This window comes from Cyanistes caeruleus, chromosome 1 (genome assembly GCF_971803275.1).
Source record: "Cyanistes caeruleus chromosome 1, bCyaCae1.hap1.1, whole genome shotgun sequence".
Lineage (NCBI taxonomy): Eukaryota > Metazoa > Chordata > Aves > Passeriformes > Paridae > Cyanistes > Cyanistes caeruleus.
In genome coordinates, this window is record NC_141701.1 from 147,700,017 (window position 1) to 147,724,188 (window position 24,172).

The 24,172-nt window shown below is 42.0% G+C and overlaps 1 protein-coding gene across 1 annotated transcript in view; it reads right to left on the reverse strand.

The window, feature by feature from the left end:
• SCN5A (sodium voltage-gated channel alpha subunit 5) overlaps positions 1-24,172 on the reverse strand; it is a 211,812-nt gene that overhangs the window by 108,360 nt on the left and 79,280 nt on the right. Inside the window, exons 9-12 of the mRNA XM_086866202.1 lie at positions 12,104-12,245; positions 10,236-10,433; positions 6,311-6,484; positions 3,491-3,892 (exon numbers count right to left, since the gene is read on the reverse strand). Of these exons, the coding sequence (XP_086722328.1) occupies positions 3,491-3,892; positions 6,311-6,484; positions 10,236-10,433; positions 12,104-12,245 (916 nt within the window). The remainder of the gene's footprint in view (positions 1-3,490; positions 3,893-6,310; positions 6,485-10,235; positions 10,434-12,103; positions 12,246-24,172) is intronic.

Sequence of the window (24,172 nt, forward strand, 5' to 3'; positions counted from 1 at the left end):
GCTCCCCACAGTGCTGCCACCGCTCCTTGTGGGAACTCTTGTGGCACGGGGACACAAAGTGTGCAGAGACACAGGGGCTCCCTGTGGAGGGTGGGATGTCCTTGCTCAGGCTGTGGCTGAAGCCCCTGGGCACTTAAGGGCTAATTTGATGCAGATGAGTTGGCTGGCAGGTGCTGCTCAGCATGAACCATGCTGACCATGGTCAGCAAAGCTGATGGCCATCAAGATTGTCCCAGCTGATGAGACTGATGGGCTCTAGCACCATCCATTGAGATAACCTAAAATCCTCCCTTTTTCCTCAGCAGTATTTAGGAATTAGGGAGGGGAGATGCACAGGGCAAACACACTTGATTTTTCTTGGAAACCCACTCATCCATTTGTGCCAAGCAGCCAAGGCCATCTGAAGAGCATTTGAAATTGGCTTTTTTATCTTACATGTTTTTCTGCAGCAAAGTGCCAGGATGTCACTCCCCTGAGTCACCAGCCTGAAGAGTGGGATAACCTGCTGCAGCCTCTTCTCTCTTGGGAGAGGGCAGCTGAACTGCACAGATGTTTTCATGTCAGCTCAGCTGCCACCTGCAGCCATTCCCATGGGCAAATGTCCCTTGGCTGGGACAGGGGGTAGCAGTTGCGATGACACAAAGGCATGGAAGTTGTTCATTGTGGTCCCAACCCAACCACTTTGCCTGGGGTAAACTGTTCAGGGTGGATATTGCTAAAGCTGATGAGGCTAAAATGCTCAAAAGTGGATAGTGGCTCTTTCCTGGAGAGAGACCTGAGTAGGACCCACTTTGGAATAATTTGCAACTATGGGATAAGTCACTACTTGTGACTGAAGGGCTACAGGCTGAAAATGCAAAACCAGAGATGGTCAGATCTTGTTTCAGGTTTGCTCTGTCTTTTAAATCAGAAGTGCTCCTCCAAACTTTCCCCCAGTCAGAATTCAGTGATTTCCCCCTTTAGTGGCAGTCTGATGGGTCTGTGTTAAGTTCATCTGATACTACTCAGCATCATGGAGTGACCTAAAAAGGTGCATTTTCAAAAATCTAATGATGTAAATTGTGGGTTTTTTTACAGCTCCATCTACCCAGGTGTTCCATTTGCATGAGCAAAGCCAGTTACATCTCGGGAAGCTGCGAGTCAGGGCTTCAGCCATGTTAGAGTGATGCATTTTCATGGACTGGTCCTTCATTTCTTGCTCATGAAAGATAAAACAGATAGCCCAAATGCGTCCTTTTCCACCATGGGCTCACACTTGTTCAAAATAAATAACAGCAGCAGGGTCAGTGAGGTTAATGAGGTAACTGCAACATCTTTCTTCTTCCTTCTGCAATCATTTCAAGAGATTGTAAAAAGAAACCAGAGCTGCTAACAAAGAAAATATCCACCTACAAATTCTAACATGAAAAAGGTGAAAATCATCAAATGCAAAGCCAAGAAACATGCTGATTTATCTCCAAGCATGCTGAGGGGTCAGATTTGCTATTTCCTTCTGCCTGAGCCACAGCTGAGGCTGCACGTTTGTGCCTGGTGCTTATGACTCCTGTCTCGAATACATCTGTACATCAATGGGCCCCTTGCCAATTAGCTTTTAACTCCAGCTCACATTTTCTGGATAGATTAGGTACCAAACCTGTTTTGCAGAAGACACAACATCCTTCACAGTGCATCACTGGATGAGCATCTGTTACTCTAGTGCCTGGGTGTTATTTCCTAGATGGCCAAGGAACCGCCAAGTGAGCTCACCCACCCTGGCCATTCAATTTTCAACATCCATTTTTTCAAAAGGCAGGAAGCTGACAAATGAAAATAAATGCCAGCAGAGCTCAGAGACTCCCTGTCACCTCAGGACCCAATCCTGTAAAATACTGATATTTTCTGTGAAAGGTTGAGTGCTCTTGTGCTTTGCTAAGCTTTTTCTGACAGCTGGGACAGCCTCAGCAGCCTGCAGAGCTGCTTTCCTCACAGAGAAAAAACAGACATCCTCTACTCACCTACTGAGGTCTTATGACTTTGTTTCAGAATTTTTTTTAAACAGATGCACAAATTTTCTTCCCCACCTCCTTTAATGCACACTTTTTTTGGTTTTGTTTTGTTTTTCACAAAGCTAAATCCAGTAAAACTTCCCTATCTACAAACAGCATTTCTGTTGCTCAGTTGTTTAAGGAACTGTCTCAAGGCTGGTCATCCTTTTCCACAGAGAGTGAAATTAAGATTACCAAAGTCCTAAATGAAGGAAGATGTGAACATCTGAAAAAGGAGCAACAGTCTCAAAACTGTCAACAAAACAGATAATTCTCACACCAACCAGTTTCCCACATGTAGCACTGCCCCTTCTCTCATGGGTGGTGTGAGAGTCTATTTGCAGAACTACAGGGAATGCCCAGATAGGTGAGGAAAAAAATTCAGTCCAAACCCTGAAAGGAATGAAGCTGCTTGGCTCTAGAGAAAAAAAACTCCTTCTCTATTTACTGATAATCTGACACCACGGCTGGGATCCATCTCACTCACCTTTCCCTTTAGGAGATACCTTGGCTAATACATGTTATAATCACATTTGCTTTTTTTCCCCTTCCAGTGTAACCTGGTTTTGGCACCTTGTTACTCTGAGTGGGCTTTATCTCACGTAACCTAAGACCTGTGGTTAAAGTGAACAGAAGGAGGCACTTCTAAGGAGAGAGATTATTCTGATCCATTTTTGATCCCTAAAATGAAATAAATCCTGCCCACACTGATTGTAATGGTGACCTCCATAATTTTAAAGACTGTTGAGAGTGATGATATTCAATGCAGATTATCTACACAGAAAAAGACAAATTCCATCTATCTCAAACTAGCAACCTGTGCAGATTGCTCTGCCTGTGTAGCAGCTATTTCCAAAAACATCATCTCATGGTGTTGCTCTGCAACAAAGATGCTGGCAATCTGCAAAAGGGTTGAAATCTGTTGATCTGCTTGCATTTCCTGGGTATTATTTGAAATGGATGCTAAACCCTTCTGGGAACTACCTTTGGACTGAAGGAACAACCCTCCTCAAGTAGCCCAAGAGAAGACCAGAGGTTAGATGCAAACAGAGACCAAACAGCAAGAGAAAACACAGTTTCAAGACGGAAAGACTCACTGAATAATTTAAAAACCATCATTTTCTATCCACCAGACAGTGTCAGGTATTCAAAAGTCAAAAGAAATCAAGTTTAAAAACGTCCCTTCAAGAAAAGAAAGTCTGTGTCAAGCTCAAGATTTAGGTATTTGCTTCCTGACAGCTTTGAAGAGAAAGTCTCACCAGAAGGCATGAATGTGCCTCCCTGATGAGGCACTAGGCACACATTTCTCTGTGAATTAACTCATTGTCTTCCCATCCTGCCTGGAATGGTGAGTCTGGGTTCCTCACTGTAGACTCCATATGGTATAAATAAATTACAGCAATCTCCAACAACATTTAGAAGGAAACAAGAGCGCGAATCACATACAAAAGTTATAAAGTACTCACCAGGTCGCCTGTCCCAGGCTTTTCCATAATAACTGGGGGGAGCAGTAACCCTGCAGGAGAAGTAGGGTCTGGGTTGAGTGCCCCGGTGCCTCCTCCTATCAGGGAAACCACACCATTGCAATCCACTGAGCTGTTCCTTTTGCCCGTCTGGGTGTAGTTGGGAGTAGTAGGGTGAGAACTATGGCTCACTTGACTTTGCACGCTTGGACGCCTCCCAGATCTTGGAATTAAGAGAGAGCCCCGGTGGCTTTCATTTTCCCCAGCGATGCTGATCTCATCATCGGCAAAATCTGTCTCGGAGCAAGTGTCTCTGCCACGGAGTCGGAAACTGAAAACGCTTCCGTGGCTGGTTCTGCGCTTCACCAAGTTTGCACTGGGACCATAACTAATGCCAAGGAGAGTCTGGAAACCCCCAGAAAGGAAAAAGGGGAAAGAGAAACAACATTTTGCAACACGTTTTCAGGAGCGAGGAAGTCCTGGGGGAGAGCAGTAAGTTCCATTTTAAACCAAGCGCTTCAGAGAAAGGGAGACTTAATTACAGGTATTCAGACTCCGCAAAGTTAAGAGGGTGGACAGTCATTCCTAGCCTTTGGGTGTTTGTCTAACACTTGACAATTAAAGATGTACTGAAATAGGAAGGGTCAAGGTGGCATTCAGCTCACTTGTGATACTTCCTTTGCTTCTACTCCCCCCCCATGGGACAAGTGCCAGAGGAGCTGGGAAGGCAGCACAAGGAGCGGAAGACAGGAGCAGGGAAGGGGATCCAGCTCCAATCTACTGCATTATCACACATCTTCATGACAGCTAGGGAAGGAGCAGTGCAGTGGGAGAAGAATAGATAAAGAAATAGGGCAGGAAATGAACTGCAGGGAAAATGAGAAGAAGAGGGAAGAAGAAGAAGAAGCAGAATACGACGGAAGAAGGTGATAAAAGAAAAAGGAAAAAAAAAAAACAAACCAAGAGCAAGAAGAGGGATATGGTTTATTAGTTTGTAAAATGATTATCTCAGTGCACATGGCTGCTTAAGGGCTAGGTAACCTCAGTACACAGCAGTCTCCCTCACTCAAATATCAGCCTTGACGATCCACTCTGACGTCAGTTAGTGAGACTGCAACTCTGCCAGAGCATCAGCAAGATGTAGCCAAGGACTAAACACACCTAAAATCCGGCAGAGTAGAAAGGATCTTCAGAAAACGTGTAAGGAATTCAAGTCTATCCCTTTCTCTTCTCTCTAAAGAGGAAATGACTGGAGTAAGAGCATTTAGGCAGAACGTATTTTTGAATTTATGCCTGTACAGAATTTCCAGCTGTTTCAGAACTTTCCCATGAGCCAAGTATCTATGAAGAGAGGTCAGATTGCCACAGCACCCACAAACCAGACAAATCAAATGGAGCCTGATTTCATTCTGTGCTGTAGCTTACACCACCGAGTTATGCAATGATGCTATTTGGTGACACTGGTACATGGAGGAGTACAAAACTCAGGCTCTTTCTGACTAAAAACAACCCATTTGGATTGCTACCAAATTTCAGCTGGTCAAAAATCCATGCCTGGGTTTCCATGGCACAGTCATTGAGACTGATTTCTGATGGCAACACACTTCCAGCTGCTCAGATAGCATCTGAATGATGACTCAGCCTTATTCCCTCCAACCATGCCAGACACAGCCTTGCAGAGAAGATTTACTATCAGCTTGGAAATGTGTCTCTCATGCTTCTCATGCATATGACATCCAGGGGCAAAAAGTGAAAACAAGGAATATTAATCTGAGAAATAAACTGGAAATGCACAGCTCCAATCCACAGTGCTTCTGGCACGTGGTGTCCTGAAACCCATCCACAATGAAGCTAAAGAGCAACTCTGGGTTTAGAAAAGGTGCAGTTTGTTATGCGACCCTCTCAACCAATGAGACAACAACAGAAAATGTTGGATTAAAAAATGCATGTCATCTACAGAAATCCAGCTCTGGGTAAATTTTGTGAGCTGGGGAGTCATTAATTGGTCACATTTACTTACACCACTTACATGTTTTCTATGAGCTTTTTATGGCTGCCAAGCATCCCTAAATTCACTGACAATAAAATAGAAAAGGACTTAGCCCATTACATGGCTATTCAAAACAACAAAACAAACTGATTTAAACTTTGCCCTCAGTTAAACAAAGACAAATTCTCTGGAGCTATTTATGATCCCTTGATACACACAGCATGGGCAGATTCATATTCATGCATGTCAGGAACATTTACATAAAACCTTATTTAATAACACTGTCATTCTGTTTTTCTTCCCTGCAATAGAAAGTAGAAACAAGTGCCACAAAGTTTTGACTTCGAGGCAACTAGCAAAAGAATATAAAAATGTTAATAATGTCTTTGTATAATGTTTAAAAAGCTCTCAGAGACAAGTGTCCTCCTCTTCTCCTCCTCTTTTTTATTTTTAAGCTTTGTAGGTTTCCACTAAGATTTTTTTCTTATCTCTAGCAGGGATAGGATAGATATAATCATATGAATGGAAGAAAATAAACCAGACCAAGGGTAATCTTGAAGCAAGAAAAAAATAAAACGGAAAAAAAAATTGAAAAAAACAGATTTGTAAAAATGTTTAATGGGCATTTAAAATTCATTTAAAAAATAAACTGGTAATATGTATCCTTCCACTATTCTAGCACAGACTGTATGCTGTATCTGCTGTGTTAGTATCTGTTATGATATTTAATAACTGTTTCTTCTGAAAGTTTTGGTTTTAATTGCCTTGTTCAGAGCCTGGCCTGTCCAGGAAAGTACAGTGTGAAACAAGTGACATTTCAGACCATGGCTTACCATCCTCCTTTGACCATCATCGTAGTCACACTTGGGATTCCTTTGGTCTTCCCCATACTCATCTGCCCCTAAAGATTTCTTTTTCTTTCTCTTATTTCTTCTTTCTTTTGCACTTTTAGGTGACATTTCCAATGAGCTGAGTGACATTGAATCAATTCCTTTAGTGGCAAGTGCCTAAATCAGAATATTGTAGAAAGTATAAATATTATTATTTCAGGATTTCAGTGAAAACTACTTACTGCTCAGAAATTGCTTTTCATTTTAAATTTTAAGGTTGTATAGGAGAGATATTAAAAATTTCAGGGGATAAGAAATCATAAAACTTCGGAATGGCTGCATAAAAGGATGTTTTTAATGTGGACCATTTGACACATCATGAAAGAACAGCCTGTGTGTGCATCTCTGGGATAACACTTCTGGTGCCAGGCAAAGAAAAATCTCAAGCTGGGGAACCTCAGATTAAAGTCCCCCTGGATTTCATCCCCTTGAAGGGCTGGACAGGAGAGCAGCCCATCTGGCTGCTGGGATTTTCCCTCCCCTGCCACTGAGGGATGCTAGGAACAGCAGGCAGCTCAGCTGGCACATTTCTGTAAACCCTTATCCCGAGCAGCAGCGCAGGCAGCTGCGATCAGAGATGCAGAGAAAGAACCACGGGCTTAACTGGAGATAAGGTGGCCTTTGCTGTGCTGTGTGCTTCCATGCTGTGCTGGCTATCTGCTGGGATCGCTGCAGGAGCAGGCTGATAACACACCAGCTGCTGGGAGCCCTGCAGAAGCCCAGTTCCAAAGCCTGAGTGCTCAAAGCCACAGCTCTGGGAGCAAATGAGCAGCCAGGAGGAAGGATCTGTAGGAGCTGGGAGAGCTGGGACCCCGTTCCCAGCACAGGCAGGAGGAGTGAGGGGACTCTGGGCACAAGGTGGTGACCACATCAGTGGCCTGGAGACCAGCCCAATGCAGAGCCCCCAGCTGAAACATCTCGAGGGTGAGCTGTTAAAAAAAAGCCTCTCCTGGTTCCCCAGAACAGGAGAAACAGATGAATCCTCAGTGCTATTGTCTGTAAGCCACTAGAATCAAACAGGCAATCATCTCTCCACTGCAAAATACTCCCTTCCTCCCACAGGCATCAGTCCAAGGAAAGTGAAGGCACTTAACAGCCGTGTAAAGAATCAATCATGTATTTCAAGGAGTAGCGGTAGCTCTATTACGCTGAGAGCACAACAAAACTTAATTCCTGTGGGAAATATCTTTCATAAGCAAGCTGCTTACTTAGAGCAGGGAGGAGGAGGGCTCAGACACTGGTCTAGGCTGTTTTGGTTGGTTTGGTTTGGGTTTTTTTGAGTCAATTGATTTAATTGCTATGCTGAAATGCTTTCTCTTCATAAAGATTCGGCAAGTCTTTTGGAGTTAAGCTCAGATTTAGGAATGTGTTAGACCAATTATATAAATTGACTGATAGTCCCCAAGCAGGCCTATCAATTATATTTCTGCTCCCTTTTTACTGCACATTATAAAAGCTGGCCTGAACTGTTTTGGTTTTCCTTTTTGATTGTTGTCATATTTTGTTGTAGAAAATATTGTAGGTTGCTACTAAGCATGCTGTACTCATACTGCAAAATAAGTTAATTTTTTGTTTCTTAGCATTTTCTTACCTATTGCTTGAGTTGTTTCTGCTCTCAATACCTCTCTCAGATATTGAAAAAGGATTTGGACTGAATTGTTCCTCAAGGCATGGAGGGCCATAGAATCACAGTACAGCTTGTGCTGGAAAGGAGCTTAGGGTTCATCCAAACCCCTTGCCTGTTTACTCAGTGTTCCATCCAGCCTGAGCTCAAGGATGTCCCCATGTCCTGCCTGTCTGCCCTTTCTCTTTGGGTTCCTGTGGCTGGAACATGTCCTGTTCCTCAGGCACTGTGGGCCATAAGCCACTGCAACAACTCCAGGGGCAGGAAAGGAGTGTGGGACCAGGCATACCTGGCAGGGGCATGTGGTGGCTGAAGGATGGGAGGAAAACTTTGTTCACATGAGCCCTGATATGAGGATTACACAAAAGAGAGCTCTTGAGGCAAGAACTTAGTGGCACAGTGAGAAAGCCAAAACCAAGATCTTGATCAAGGTTTGGAGAACCAGATTAAAACTGAGTAGCTCTGACTGGGGAGAGATATCTCAGCAGGACATCTGAAAGCTCCATGGTGCAGCCACACAATTCCCTTTCCTGAGCCTCCTCTTCCAAATGCCTGCTTTGAGGTGCCAGGAGTTGATTTGCAGAATTACTGAACTTCATTAGTGAACACCACGCACCCAAATCACTCCACTCCTGAATTTCCTTCCCTTACAACTAGGTTAATACTCCAGGAGTATTGCAAATGTGAAGGAGCATTTTTGAAGCACATGGAGTCTGAGCAGTGGCAAGAGGCACTGAAAAACCTTGGAGGATATTAGTCACTTCCTCTTCCAAGCAGGCTCTGACTGCCTGAGCTGGGAAGTCTGCTCAAGCTGGCCTAAGGCAACAGAACGAATGATGAGAAAGCAAAGAGCTGCTCTCGAGTCATGTACTGTCCACCCTTTGCACTGAACAGGGCGCAGGGAAGATGAGAAATGGCTGGCTGAAGAAAAGACTATTATAAAGCATATAAACAAATGGGAAAAAATTCAGATTTTCAGGAGAAACTTTATTTTTTGACACATTATGCTTTCCAGGCTTAATGTTCCTTTTGTTGTGTACACTGGGCTTAATTGAAATCAAAGCCTTCAAAATGGAATTCTTAAATATCTTTAATTATAGTTGGGGCTACTGAAGTTGACTGTTATAAGGAAGAGCTCAGCTGGAGTCAATACATATGAAAATTTGTATAAAATAGGTATGAGTTAGAGCTCAGTTTGTTCCCTTAGGTTACGGCAGAGTTACTCTGTTCAAAGTGGCTGTATATGGACTAAATTGCATTTACCTATTACTTAAACTATCAAAGAGGATCTTTAAAAGGACTTAAATGATTCATAAGCCACTACTAGCACTTTGTCAAGAGTGAATTGCATTTTCTATTTTCTTTCCAAGGATTTAAATGGGCTTTGGATTAGGCCCTGAAGCCATATGTACCCAAAAGAAAATTATGTATATTAGTTTATATTGTGTTTCAAGGATTTATTTCTCTGAACTAGAGTGCTACGTGTTATTTCAGACTAATTTTCTTACAGTCTTCTTGTGCACAGCACCTAAAATGTTCTTTTCTGCTGTTTAATAAAAGCTTTCTACCCCACACAAACCACAAGCAAATTAAATACTGTTATTAAGGCTATAAGGCTACATCCACCATTTGGCTTCCCTGTTTTTTTAATTTATGACATAACATTAAATCCATACCCTTTGCATAATTTTCAGGTCTTAGCACCAAGGTCTGTCTGTTTACTTTTCCAGGAATAAAGCCATATGTGCTTCAAAGAGGTTAATCTATACCTTTGTCAAACAATTGGATATTTACGGCAGGTTGAGCAAGACAGTGAGGAAATTAATGTGTGCTAAAAGGGTGGTGGAAGGAGGTTCAGCTGGGGCTCTGGCTGAGATGCCAAAACAGCTGGGTTGTGCTCAAATGCAGAGGTGGTTTGCTGACATTAAAACATCTCACATGCCAAACTACATTAATTTTCTCTGCTGGCATACGTGGCATGGTTAAACCAGTACGGTTCTGCATAAGTAAAGTCCAAATGACCCCACTTCTAACAGGGAGAACTATAACTTTTCTTTCATTAAAAAAAACCAAAACAAAACAAGAAAAATTGCAATAACTTTGTCCAGTACAATAAACATTAAACTGCCTTCAAGCAAACTCTTACTTTGGTTATCACACAAATGTAAAATAAAGAGGATGTGAATCCCAAGGTAACATTTGCTCAAGTCACCCAAGGCTAATCATGTCACATAGTTCACTGACCTCCTGCTCTTTCTTCAACATCTCCATGGCTTCCCGAAACTTTCTTTCTTTCTCCTCTGTTTCAGCAATGGTGGCTTGGTTCTGCTCCTCATATGCCATAGCCACAACAGCCAGAATCAGATTGACCAGGTAAAACGAGCCCAGAAAGATGACCAGCATGAAAAAAAGCATGTAGATCTTCCCAGCAGATCTGAGAGTCTGTAAGTGCAAAAGTAAAATGGACACTGCTTTACAATGTTTTTAAAAAAAGAAAAAAAAAAGAAAAAAAAGAAAATAAGGTGTTCCTTTTAAAATTAGATTTGTAATATAATTGAATCCAGCCTTTGTTAATAGTTCAAACAGAAAGCCTTTGATGAGAAATGACAACCACATACAAGGAAATAATCTCCTCACCAATACATTTTCATACCTTAATCAAAAGTTGTGTGCCTTGCAGTGAATTAATTTCTAAAATAATAATTCTTTCAATGCTTTCCTCTTTTACCAAATCTCTGCTGGTTTTCCTTTAGAATAGATGCTAAGAGTCAATTGCAGCAAAAACTTCCCCCACAGTTCAGTCTGGTTTTGTCTAGTGTGTAGGAAGTATACAGGTGGGATTCATGTTGGATCCCTTCAGATATCTACAATCCACATTTTTTTTCAGGGAGAAAAATGCATGTTTAAGGTGCAACTCAACCAAATATCATTGAGACATCTGTGTCAGGAGCAGAAGAACCAAAGCTTGGGCTCTTTTGGATGTATCCCCTGGCTCTTCACCAGATTTATTGGCATAACTGGAATTTAGGGGGACAGCTTATGTGTAACAGATATGTAACAGATATGTCCCATGCTTAGTGAGTTGATATTGTACTGACAGAAAACACTGTGTGATAGTATAAGGTCAAATTATAAAATGGAGTGATGTTCATCCTTATTTGCTGTGACAGTTTCTGTCTTCCAGAGTTGTACACGTAGCTCTGTGTCAAGCAAGTGAATACAGCTGTTTAAAGAATCTTCAGTCTCATTGTTTTACATTTTCCTGAAGTGAAATTGTGTAACTGGCTATATATGAAGCTGAAATCCCCCAAATCTTCAGCGATGATAGTACCTCAGTATCTTCAGAGCACTTCTGTCAGCATTATCCTCTGATTTCCACATGATCACGTTCCAGTTTTGGCAGGTTTGAGATGCAGCAGCAAATTGTCAGTGGCTTCATGGACAGAGAATGTAATTCAGTACAAAACTTGCAGATGTAGTTCTTTGGGGTTTGCACACATTTCAGGAAATGCATGCTGAAATGAGCATTTACTCAGAGACCACCTTGCATGTGACTGAGTTGAGTCTGGCTCCATTTGTGCCTCTGTCTGTCAGGCGTCCGTGACAAAGAGCTTGCAGCAGGGGGAACTGAAATGTATCACGTAGTCTTGCCATTTTCTGAATTTGTGTTCATCACCATGCCTTGCAAAACCAGATATGTCAGGAACAAAGGTGCATCTCTGGCCTTTTCTTGAGCTGGACTCAAATGTTTAACTTGTGTTACAACATCCACCAAAAAAATCACCAAGTGGTGATGTGGTGAGCTTCCTCAAGTGGTGAACTCCATTTAGACTCGGGTGAATTAGTGTCTTTCTCTCAGTACCACTTGTTCTCAATTTCCCCAAACACCCAGCCTAATGTCTTCTGACATCATCACTCTAAAGAAAATAAATTTATTATTAGAACTGATTGTCCTTCTCCAGAACATCTGATTATCCTTCTCTAGAACACACCCAAAGCACAGTTCACCTAATAACCAGAAATTCTTTCTTGTCTTTAACTGTTGTATATACCACTGTAAGAAGATGATATATTTATTTCTATTTTTTAACAGCAATAAAATAATCTCATACCTGCTGGTAAAGACGTTCCCAGTAATCTTGAGTCATCAGACGAAACAAGGAGAGAAAAGCCCAGCCAAAAGTATCAAAGCTTGTGTAACCATGGTCAGGGTTTTCCCCAGCCTTCAGACATATATATCCCTCAGGGCACGTGCTGCAAAACACCAAATACCATCTGTGAAATGCATCCTAGATGGCTCCACCATGGAGAAACTGATTTCCAGGGAAACACAATGCTCTTGGTTAAGAGCACAGGTGATCCACAGTAAATTCCTTCACTGTGCAAAACTACAGGAAACAAGCAATGCTATAATATCAAAGGTCATTGAAATCTTGTTTTTTCTTTGAAAAGATAAGCAAGGAAATAATAACCATAGCACGAGCTGCAATGGCAAATTATCATCTAGCATTTCACATATTTTGAATAGACTTTCAAATAGACTGGAATTAGGTGCTTAATTATAATTTCTCTTGGCACTTATTCCTAATTAAGAATCAAAAACCTGGTGTCTTCTGTTACAGCTGCAGGTAACGCTGTGATGGTGAACGTGCTCTTTTGGTTACACAGTCTGACACTGGCTGGACACCAGCAGCCTGTGCTACCACAGCACCTTCCTGATTACTTCCTTTGCCTGACATCACTCACCCCCCACCAGGATTAAATCTTTAATCTAAGAAACCCAGCCCTTTGTTCCACTCTCTGCCACAGTCTGGGGTCATGACATTTTTTCTATTTCTGCCAGGAAAAAGCTTTCCTTGTGTGTCTTGTAGATTAGTGTATTAAATGGCATGCAGATAGCATGAATTTCACTGGCTCTCATTAACCTTTGAGGCTCTTTACAAGTAATTTTCTAGCCCCATATGCCAGAAGAGATAAAAAACGCTCTCAGTGGTACTGTGTAAGCACTGAACTGCATCATCAAGTTAAACACAAGGTAGAAGAGATCCCAGGTCGAGGTGCCATCCTCTCAGAACAGATTAGTCAAAATTCCCCCACGGCTCTTGAACATCAGAAGCCACTCTCCAAAAAGAGGGAATGACCCATTAGAAACTGAAGACGTAGAAATATGCAAAGGCTTTCTTCTGCATGTATCCTAGGAGGAGAATATGAGATCAAGTGCCCAGGGGATTTATGGTATTTGGGAATTTTTTAGGTGAGAACCATGTAATATCTGGAGAAGCAGGTCCCACCAGAATGTGGAGTTAGAGCAGCTCTCCCTGTTCTTCAGATAGAGATGAACCTGCTGCAATTCCCAGCAAATTCCAGCTGCCACAAGCAGGCATGGCTGGAACATGTGGGATTTTGGGCATGTCACCAGTCATGTAGATTGTATAGACATGACACTAAGATTCATTTTCTCCCAGAAAAAAATCCTAGAGTTTCTCAACCACTGCTATTTTTTATTATTTTTTTTTACCAAAGCAGAATATTGCCAGAAATTGAAATGTGAAACAGAAATAGAAATAAAGCAAACAAATTTTTAAAATGCCAGACAAAATAAAATTTGACCCCTGAGAAAGCAGTGTGTTTTCAGTGTGAAAACTGGTGCTCTTTTTCTCTAAAAACTATAATTTTTATATAAATGTAAAATAAATTTACAGCACAGGATAGCAACCTGTATTGCATGTCAAAATGAGAATATGCTTTTATACAAATCTATGGTGTCTGCCACCACCATTAGACATTCAACAGCACTTTTAAAATCTTAATTTAATATCAGCAGTGAATCACAAATTTTAAAATAAGTCTGTTTTGAACTCTGATAAAAGGAGCGATGAAGCACTGCAAAATGTGTGCAGGTCCTTGTTTACAGTAGTTTTCAGAAAAAGCAATAAAAAATGAGCAGCTGATGTTTAGTGAATTAAATGTTACACACAAGTGGGGGTATAATAAATGATTCTGTCACCTTAGGTAGAGCCAAGTTAGCTTATATCAGTTGAGAATTCAGATAATAACAATTATGTCTCACAAAGAAAGATAAAGAGTCACTCCCAATTTTTACCCTGCCAGTCTAGAAACGCCTCCTTCTAGATCTTTCCTACTTTGACTACCTATTTTTCCCCTAATTAGAGCCACATTTCAATAAAAAATACAGTAACATTACTGAGTTAGAAGATAATAAAATACAGAAATCTCGTGTTATTTTTCCCCTAAAATATGCATATGCACATTGAGTGTCTCTTGTATACCCATGTCCTTTGTGAGGCAGACTTTTTCACTAAATCTCCTCTCTCCCAAAGGCAGCATCTGCTGTCACTATGCTGTAGAGACGTGAGATTTCTGCCTCTGATCTGCTGCTACAAAGAGCCTTCATCGCCCATGATGTGCCACTCAGCTGTTCAGGAGCTCTGAGAAATGGATTCTCCAGGCTCCTGAGAAGGAAATTCCCTTTTCTGGCTCTAAGACATCATGTCTACATGGGACATGAACATTTCTGTAAGGCTAATTATTCTGCCATCAGGAAATGACTGCACTCACACTCTGGGCTTGGTTGGAAACTTTGTGGTCATACCCAGAGGTGCAGAGTCCTTTCCTTAATCTCTCACTAAAGAGAAAACCAGAGTGGCTCCATTGCTCTGGTCTCATTTTTATTTATTTTATTTTATTTATTTATTATTATTTTAACATTATTACAAATGGCTAGAACAACCCAATGTAGCTGAGAGAAATTTTGCTGCTGGTTACTTTAATGGTGGACTTCAGCCTAGGCAGGGCAGTCATTTGGAAATTGGGCTGCTTCTAGAAGAAGTTGCCTAAAATCTTAGGCAACATGGAAATTTTGCCATTAATATAAATTATTTAGAAGGGTGAGATTTTCCTCTGAGTCTCAATTAGTAGAGAGAATTTCCTCAATCTCTTCACCCTTTTGAACAAGAGCCTGGGAGAAAGGGGTATTAGGAGCCTTGGGTTGAATTTTCATTGGAATTTCTGGGCACGTATTAGAGGATATAAAGTCACTCAGGTTCACTGCTAGTGTTGCTTTCTAAGAAAACTTTTGATGAAGAAGAATTTTTGAGTAAGTGCTCAAAGCACTTTGCTTGGAAATCTGTAGGGCATGGAGATGCAACCCCTCTGACTGCCAAAGTGAGCAGTGGTACCTCAGAGGAATATTCTTCTGTTTGTAATACAGATAGTATTATACACATTTAATAAAATTTTTTCATGTTTCATTCTGTCCTTATGGGTCATTTTCCATTATCTGGCTCCACAGTGAATGGTTTAACCCCAGCTGGCAGCCAAACCCCACAGAGCTGCTCACTCACCCCAGCCCCAGTGGGATATGGAAAAGAATTGGATGAGTGGGAAATCTCATGTGCTGAGAAAAAGACAGTTTAATAGGGCAGAAAAGGAAGAAAATAATAATAATTTGAATAATTTCAATAATAAAAGTATTAAACTACACAAGCTCAGTGCAATTTCTCACCCCTTGCTGACCACTGCCTGGCCAGTTCCCAAGACAGCTTTCCTCCAGAGTTTATATATATATATATATATATATATATAGTGTGTGTGTGTGTATATCTGTCCTGGCTGTGTCCCCTCCCAGCTCCTTGTGCCCCCCCCAGCCTCCTCACTCCTCACTGGCAGAGCATGAGAAGCTGAGAAGTCTTTCACTTAGTGGAAGCACTTCTTAGCAACAACTGAAAACATCAGTGTGTTACCAACATCATTCTGATCCTAAATCCAAAACACAGCACTGTAGCAGCTATGAGGAAGAAAATTAACTCCATCTCAGCTGAAACCCAGAAAATGCACTTCTCCAGTATTTTTTCAGCTTTAAGAGCATTCAAACTAGGTGCTGCATCATGAAAAGCATGAACCCCAGACCAAAAATGTTGTTAATGTTAGCTTACACCCTTCTTACAGCAACCAGACCCTTGAGACAGAATTTCCTACTTGTCAGCTCCTTATTCCTGCTCACCCTCTTCTGTGGCCAGCAGAGAGATAACCCACAGGGTATGGGAACGTGTTAACAACACTGAGAGGAAAACAAAATGCTGCTTCCCAGAAAAACACTAGAGAAATTTAGGTGTAAGGCTCTCACATGAGAATATTATTCAGCAACTGACACCATTTCCTCTGAGAACTTTTTTAAGGAGCCTCAAGATTTTACTGAACCTTCCCCCATGTATGACATTAAGCGTACCCCCTTTGGATTTTTTAGCAAACTCTTCAGCTTCTTTTACCTCAGGGAGGCATTTTAGAGAATTGTACTGTCCTCTGATGCACAGGGATGGGCAACAACAACAAGCTACGTAAATATACCATCCTCCACAGGAGTGTCACAGGATGCTGTTCAATTGATCACAATAAAATTAGTGTCATTGATTCAGAAAAGTTAAAAGCAGCAGGCTACCTACCTATCCATCAGGCTGTAATCACCACTGCAAGCTGGCATTGGTACAGGAAATTAAAGGACATAAGAAACAGCTTTGGTTTAAATAACACAGGCTGGGAATGCCAGAGAGCTGTAGCTGAGGGGCATAATTACAAAATGCTCTGTCTCAAGAATTTAATCTAGGCAAGCCAAGCAACCTGCTGATCCAGGCTACAGGGGCCAATAGGGTTGGACAATAAAAGGAGATTTGTAAAACATCCATGCGCTGGATTGTAACATCCAGATCCTGAAAATGCAGGGAGGGTTGTCCATGTGCTACCAGGAGTCAACATCAACGACACCTGTGAGGTGAAGGCTGCACTTCCCTTGGGTTTAACTTACAGAGGGACATTCTGGCCCCCTCACTATGGGAGCAATGAAGCACATACCATAGACACAGCAAAAATTAAAAAAAACAAACCCCTATTTTGGTAGGAGTCCCTTAGTGTTCCTGCCTAGGTCATATCTTAAGCCTAAGAATGCAGGAATCAAGCTGAAAAGTTTATAGCTGATGTCTTTGACACATGGCTAATTCCTGGGGAATGGAAATCACCCTGGTGGGTCGAGAATGGAACCCCCAAGGTGGGGTTTGGAAGGCTGGCAGCCTTTGGAGGACAGACAGTGCCCGTGGCCTCCAGGCTGGTTGATGTGCACAGTAGAGTCTTCCTCAAGCTGCCTCACCCTGCTAAAGTCCACACACCACAAATGAGAGGCTTAGATTGCCTGTAGACCACAGAACTGAGGGTTTTTCCCTGCACTTTCCATATTTTCTCCTTTCCCTTGACTCTGAGGGAGGAGACAGCAGACAAAATAGAAGAGCATACTGTGGGGAGCAAAGATCCTTGGACTAACATTTGCTTTTACCCAAGAAAATAAAACTGCCCATTCTAAAACAGGAAAATATTTTTAAAATGAGTGTTATAAGAGTAACTGGGCATGTAGGAGAAAGGTGCCAAAAGCCAGCAGCATTTCAGCCATTGATGCCAGTGGGTGCTTGATGTGCCTGAAAGTCCCAGGTTTTTCTCTTTCCCTTGTTCCTTCTTGTTTTATAATATTAAAGACCAATCATTGTTAGATGACTAACTAATTACCATCCAAAATCTGACTTGCAGTGGTATGTTTCATCCTGGATAGGTCTGACCAGGAGCCCCCAGCAGCTCTCACTCCAAGCACCCGAATGGACTTTGAGAGAATTTGAAGGAGATTTTTAAAAGCAAGGGAAGGGGTGCCAATTGTCTGAAATGACGGAAGTGCAAGCAAATTGAACCATGTGCTGCAGGGAAAAGGAAAAAATGCAGTGATGACAAAGAAGAGAAGAAACGCTCAGAATAAAGAGCAACATCAACCAAGAGTTGAAACTGGAGGAGAAAAGAGAAGGAGGTGCCCGTGAGCAGGCTTGCTCACTGGCTCAGAGCACCCACTGACCTGGGCATGCTGCTGACTTGTGCCCAGGAAAGGTTTCAGCCTCCCCCACTGGCTGCTTGCTCAGGCAGATGGAAAAGCCGTGGGTTCAGCCCTCGACATCAGAGCTCTCCATGTGTGCAAACACAGAGAGGAACAACTCCCTCTCCTGCAACGTGGCTTGGTCAGGCTCCATCCACGCTGCAAACAGGCAAGCAAGCTCTTATTTCTTCTGACTCAATCCAGTGGCCAGACACCGGAGCTTCTGTCTCACCCACCAAACAAAATGTAGGGCAATAATTTATCATCATAAATATAATAGTGGATTATTGCCTAATGAAGGCTGCAGCCTCTAGTAAGTCTGCTTCTCTCATGTGGCTGATGAGCTTATTACAGCTTTGACTAAGAGGTAATATTACCCCTCCTTAAGAATTGAGTGGATTTGGATTTAATCCCTACTGCTGCTGTTTGACCAGAGACATGATCTTCCGAGTACACCAATGATCCCTAGGAATGGGGACTGTTATTATTGTTCCTAAACCTGTATAATCCAAGTCATGCCCACGTGTGGCATCTAGCATCTTTGAGGTGTCATACTTGCTTTCTGTTTGTTTAACACACTCAGGCAAGAGGTGTTCTCACCATCCTCACTCTCCTGTCGCTGTAACCAGCTCAGAGTAAATGGAAAAGCTTATCTGATTTACATCAGAATCTAGGTAAATTCATTTAAGGTGTGCTGCATAGCCTGAAGGTTTGAAACAAATTCTCTAGTATTGCTTGATGATCTGGGATGTAATTACATTTTTAGCTCTAGTAGTTTGAACAACACAGCTCTTTCCAAAATACCCTTGCTTTGGTGACATTTGAAGAGTACATATTTGGAAACTGTGTCCCTTCCTTTCTTCAAGCAACCTCTACATCCTCTCCCACCTGTCAGCCCAGTTGTGCCACATCAGGCTGCATTTGGTGAGGGTAATGCACACACCAATCCCAATAGGCAAATGCCAAAGCTCCCATTTCCTGGAATGGACCCATTCCTGCAGCAAGTTAAACTGGCAGATCGTGATCTGTCTAACCAAGCTGGGCAGTCCTGACATGACTTGCAACCAGGGCTTTGTCCTGAACTGAAGATTTTCTCTCTTCCCCAAAAGTTACTTCTTGTTTCTATTGTACTCTGTTCCTTGTAAGCACAAAACAAATTCTTGCAGTATATCAAGGGGGAAAATGCAGTTGGATATGCAAAACAAAAAGCAACAAAAAAGTTCTGTTTGATTAAATGAAGAAAAGTCAAATTTCAGGTATTGCTCTTGCTCCCCAGGAGTGTCTGTGCAACACCTCCACCCCACTCATCCACAGACTGCACCTCTGAAATGCCAATCCTCCAAGCCAAGAGAGCTCTTCTCACCCTACTGTCGAACATCCAGCACAATATGGCCTGAATCTAGGAGACCTTGTTATAGAAAACAGTTAACAACAACAAGAGAAATAATAATAACAACACAGATTTAAGTTGAGGCAACTTAAAGCTGCAATTGCCAGCAGCAGAATAGCAGAGTCAACTGTGTGCACTTTTCCCTGGTGCTTTTTTCTCCCCAGTTTCTGGTGCAGCTGGGGCTGTGTTGCTGGATGCTGTTTGACATGTTCTGGCAGACAAACATTTTTCCAGGCTCTCTCCTGCCAAGTTCTGGGTGAGAGCTGCAGCAGCACTGGTGGAAGCACCCGATAGCAGCTCTCCTCCTCAGCACAGAGCATGTTTCTCCTCTACCCTTCAGGGGTGTGATAAGCCTTTACAAGAGGCTTTAAATCACTGTGTGGAGGATGCATAAAGGCAAATGAATGTTACTACAGCTCAGAGAGATCAAAGTTTTACACATAAAGCTGCACTGCTCTACGTGTAACGAGTGCGCTGGCAGGAAGGTGATGTGGAGAAACTGCCACAAAAACACTGCTTTTGGTGCTCATAGAGACTGTGAAAACAGGCATCTGATGCAATTTTACATGTGGGTATTAATTACCCTAGTAAAATACCACAACACAGAAGAAAATAAAAGGTTTTGGTTTCTTTTTTTTTTTATAATGCCTTAGAAGGAGTTAGGACTGACACAAAAACTTTGAGGAGTGCTGCAACACATGGTCATTCCTTCATCCCTTATATGCAATCAGCTCAGTGACAGAATTTATCAAACCATAAAGAACTTGCCCCACAGTGTACATTATTTTAATGTATCCTGTTAAGAAAAATCAAGGTCATAGTGAGAATAAAGGTATCTAAAGTTTCTATAGCAACAGTTACTAGGATGCAGTTGCCAAAGGTGCTTTCTTGTTGTTCCTGAAGTAGATTTACTGGCTGATTTTTCCTTCCTGTTCACTAGTCTTTTTTGGTAGTATCAGTACAGACATGATGCAAATGTGCTTTCATCGTCAGTAAAATCTTGTAGACTCTTCCTGCCCATGAGCTGGATACTCAGGACATATCATGTATAAGGGGAAAAAAAAATAAACACTCTGGCCTTGAGATCCAAAGGGAGCACAATGGACTTAAAACGTGTTCCCTTTTCTGAAAAGCCAGCTCCTTGTTGTAATTGCAAATGAAAAAGTGAAAAGAAAGAATTTAAGCTTCTCTTTTGTGTCTGTTTGTTTACTTTGTACACTGACAGCATCTTGTCTCTTCCTCCTAATGGACAAATTTCCTTGCTGTTTCTATTGCTCAACCAAACCTTCAGGCAGGAGGGGAAATAAAAACAGCAGCCTAAGCACAGCAGAAAAACATCCCTGTGAAATTACAGCGGGATGAAAGTGGAAAAGCTTTAGAGCTGAAATGTATCTTCCTTTCTCACAGACAGATAATTCCACGCTGCTGCAGCCCCCATAAAAGCCTTTCCTCTGAAAGGGGGACTCTGCAGTGCCTCTCACCAAAGTGAGGGGTTAAATGTCACCAAGAAGGGACAAGCACAGGAGGGTTGGTGTGACCTGGCAGGGATGTGTTCCACACCAGGAATCTCTCCTGGTGGTGGTGTGCTCCAGAACAGGATGCCTCAAGGGATCTGAAGGTGGGACCAGGAGGGCAGACATATAGGATGTGTATATAGATATATTTATAGATATATTTATAGGAAGGGTGTGGTGGTGCCTGCTGTCACCTGCTGCTCTGCAGCCTTCACAAATCATGCTCCACTTGATGCCAGGGCTTGATTGCACTAAGGAAAGAGCAGTTTCCACCTTCTGCTCCCACCTAAGAATCTCCCAAATATTTGATAATTTCACTGGATTTTTACTTCACTTTCCCTGAGGCTGAAACAAGGTGTTCAACACTGGATAAGATATATACTGGGGATTAACTTGAATAGAAAATTTACATAATTTTTAATCCCTTTTTAAAATCAGACTATCTGAACTTTCTCCATTTATTTTAAACAAATCAAATAGAAGACGCTGAAATTGCAAAGAGGAAAAATTGGTGTATAACCCAATGCAGCCACATCCAAAAGAACTACTAAATTTAACCTCCAAACTCATCTAAAAAGACCAACAACTGCAAATACATGACTTTTTGTTTGTTTTTTTTTTTATTTTTTTAAGAGAGCATTAGTGTTAGCACTGCTCCCAGTCTGATCAATCTGTGACACACAGGGCAGAGGATTTTTCTATCAGGGTAGTTTTCTGAATGTGCATGTTGTGAAACACCAAGCATGTGTCATTTTTGAGCCAAAGAATATCTTTGATCACAAATATTTGATTTTCTCTCTTCTCCAAAAGTTACTTTGTGTTTCTATTGTACTCTGTTCCTTGTGAGCACAAAACAAATTCTTGCAATCAAGGGGTAAAATGTAGTCAGATAAACAAAATGAAAAGCAACAAAAGGATTCTGTTTTATTAAATGAAGAAAAGTCAAATTTCAGGTATGAAGAAGATGATTTCTGAGGCATCACATGGGAAACCCCACCAAGAGATTAGCCCTTGTGCACCTAAGAAATTTGCCATCCCCCTGACATTCCTACCATGTCTCTGAAGCATGGTTTTTAAAGTAGAGCCTTGAGGTTGCTTGGGCATATCTAAAAATGCAAATAAATATTTTTTTTCTTTGCCTCTGCCAGGTCAAGTACTAGAGACATGTTTGCTGCAGCTGAGTGACGTGCATCTATTCAAATCCCTTCTGAACTGGAATCAATACTAGCTAGATCCATTACCTCCTGCTTTATTGGCAGCTTGGGTGCTTGTTCAGAAAACAGTCCCTCCTAGTAATGTAATAAAGCCCCCACCTTGGAGATAATTAGATTGCCTGGGATATAGAATCCACTGATGATCATTTCCCTGCTGATTTTGGCTTGCTACTCCAGCTCAGGTTGCAGTCTCCATCACTACACACTCTTACATTAGACCACTTGAGTCTCATCACCTAACAATTGCCATAGCAGATTTATTTGCATTTTTTTCTTTTAACTCTTCCATAATAACAGCAACCAGACAAACCTCAGAGTGTCATTAACATGCTTTTAAAAATGCACTGAAATGGCTTTTTCAATTACCTCAAGATTTAATATCCTGGCCACAACACAGATACCCCTCACTCTAACAACAAATCCTTCCAGGAGAGAACACATGACACCGCCCTTCCCTGAATTTCCTTTGGGTCCTCAGTGTATCCCAGAGGCTGATGAATTCAAACTGTGAGAAAAGCACATTCCACAAATGCTATGAACATTCAGACATGGCCTTGCCAGCTGTCTTCCCTTACCACACCTCCTGATGGGTTCCCAGTTCAAGTCCTCATTTGTCATGAATTTCATTACCAATAAATTGGGGAACCACAACCTCATTATACTTCCTCTTCAGTCCCCTCCTTTGCTCCTGTGGTGCAACCTGCCCCTGAGGGTCCCAAGCATGCAGATTTTGGTTTTCTGTTGAACACTTCTTGCCCTTGGCTTCAATCATTGAAGGGTGAGAGAAAACAAATCTACTTGGTAGAAATGTCAGCCTGTAAATGATGCTCTCCCTGTCCCAACAGGTGGGAATACATGACTTTGCACATCCCCTGGAGCCTGAGGATCATCTTTCTAATTATCTTCATGTCTTTAAACAACGGCAATGGATGATTGGCAGCAACTCTGTGCAATGTATAGCAGATGAAACAGTACTTGCCAATCCTGAGTTAAAAAAACCCACTGCAAGTAGGAATATTTATTACCCATTTTTAGGCATTTAAACCCAAACCTTACCCGGTGGTATTAAATACTTAACTAAAACAGCAAAAGGCTGAAGAAGAAAGAACCGAGGCATAAAGGGAAAGTTGGTTTCCCTTGATGTCACAAACACTGACAGTTTTGATGTATTTATCAAAACAAGTACAAGAACACTCGGTTTGAAGGTGTCATTTTCGTCCTCTTATACTCAAGAGCTGCAAGTTCTCCCCTGGCTGTTTCAGGCTGTAACTCTTTCATGGGCACAGTGCCTCCACCAGAGGTTTTCTCCAATCATGGCTTTCTGCTGCAATTCATTAACTTTGAGGGAAGGAAAGAGGCTGGGTTTGCTCATTTGCTTCGCTGGAAGCTAACCCTTAAATCCACACAGGCTGCCAATATATAAACACTCCATGGATATTGGATTGGTGTTTAACTTCCCACCAGTTGAACAATTCCAAAGCAGCAGCAATCAGCTCTTTCAGCATTGCCCATGAGCAGCAGCTCTCCACCCCCACAGCTCAGGTCATCGGTGAGAACAATGAATATTCCATGACACACAAAACACTGTTCCTTGCCAGAGCATTTGTTTTTCCCAATATGATTGCCCATTGGTTTGCAAAGGCTGAGGTTCTACAGCACAATGGGGATTGCCAAATCCTGGGATTCCCGGGAAACATCCCAATAGTCTTGGAGTTCTGCCTGAGCCTGGATAAACACAATGCATTACAATCAACAAAGGCCTTAATTAATGGATGCTGACATTGTACCTCCTGAGGAACAAAGGGGAAAGCAGGGCCTGATGCCCAAAGACCTTGGAGTCTAACTCAGGCTGGCAATAGGGATCAGACACACCAGGCCTGCAGAGGGAAGGCTGACACTGAGATTTCCCTTTGTCTTATGTCAATACAGATACAAGAAGTGGCAGCAGAAAGCAAAACATCTCTCCCCAGGACATGAAGGCTTTTCTTGCCTTTTTATCCACAAGCAAGTTCAGATTTTATCTCCCCTTCTTCTCCATATCTGTCTGCTGCCTCCCTGCACACCCATGCCTTTTTTTCTCATTAAATTCCTCCTAAGTGAAATTCTTTTTTTTATTATTTTTTGCAGTCTTCCACATTCTG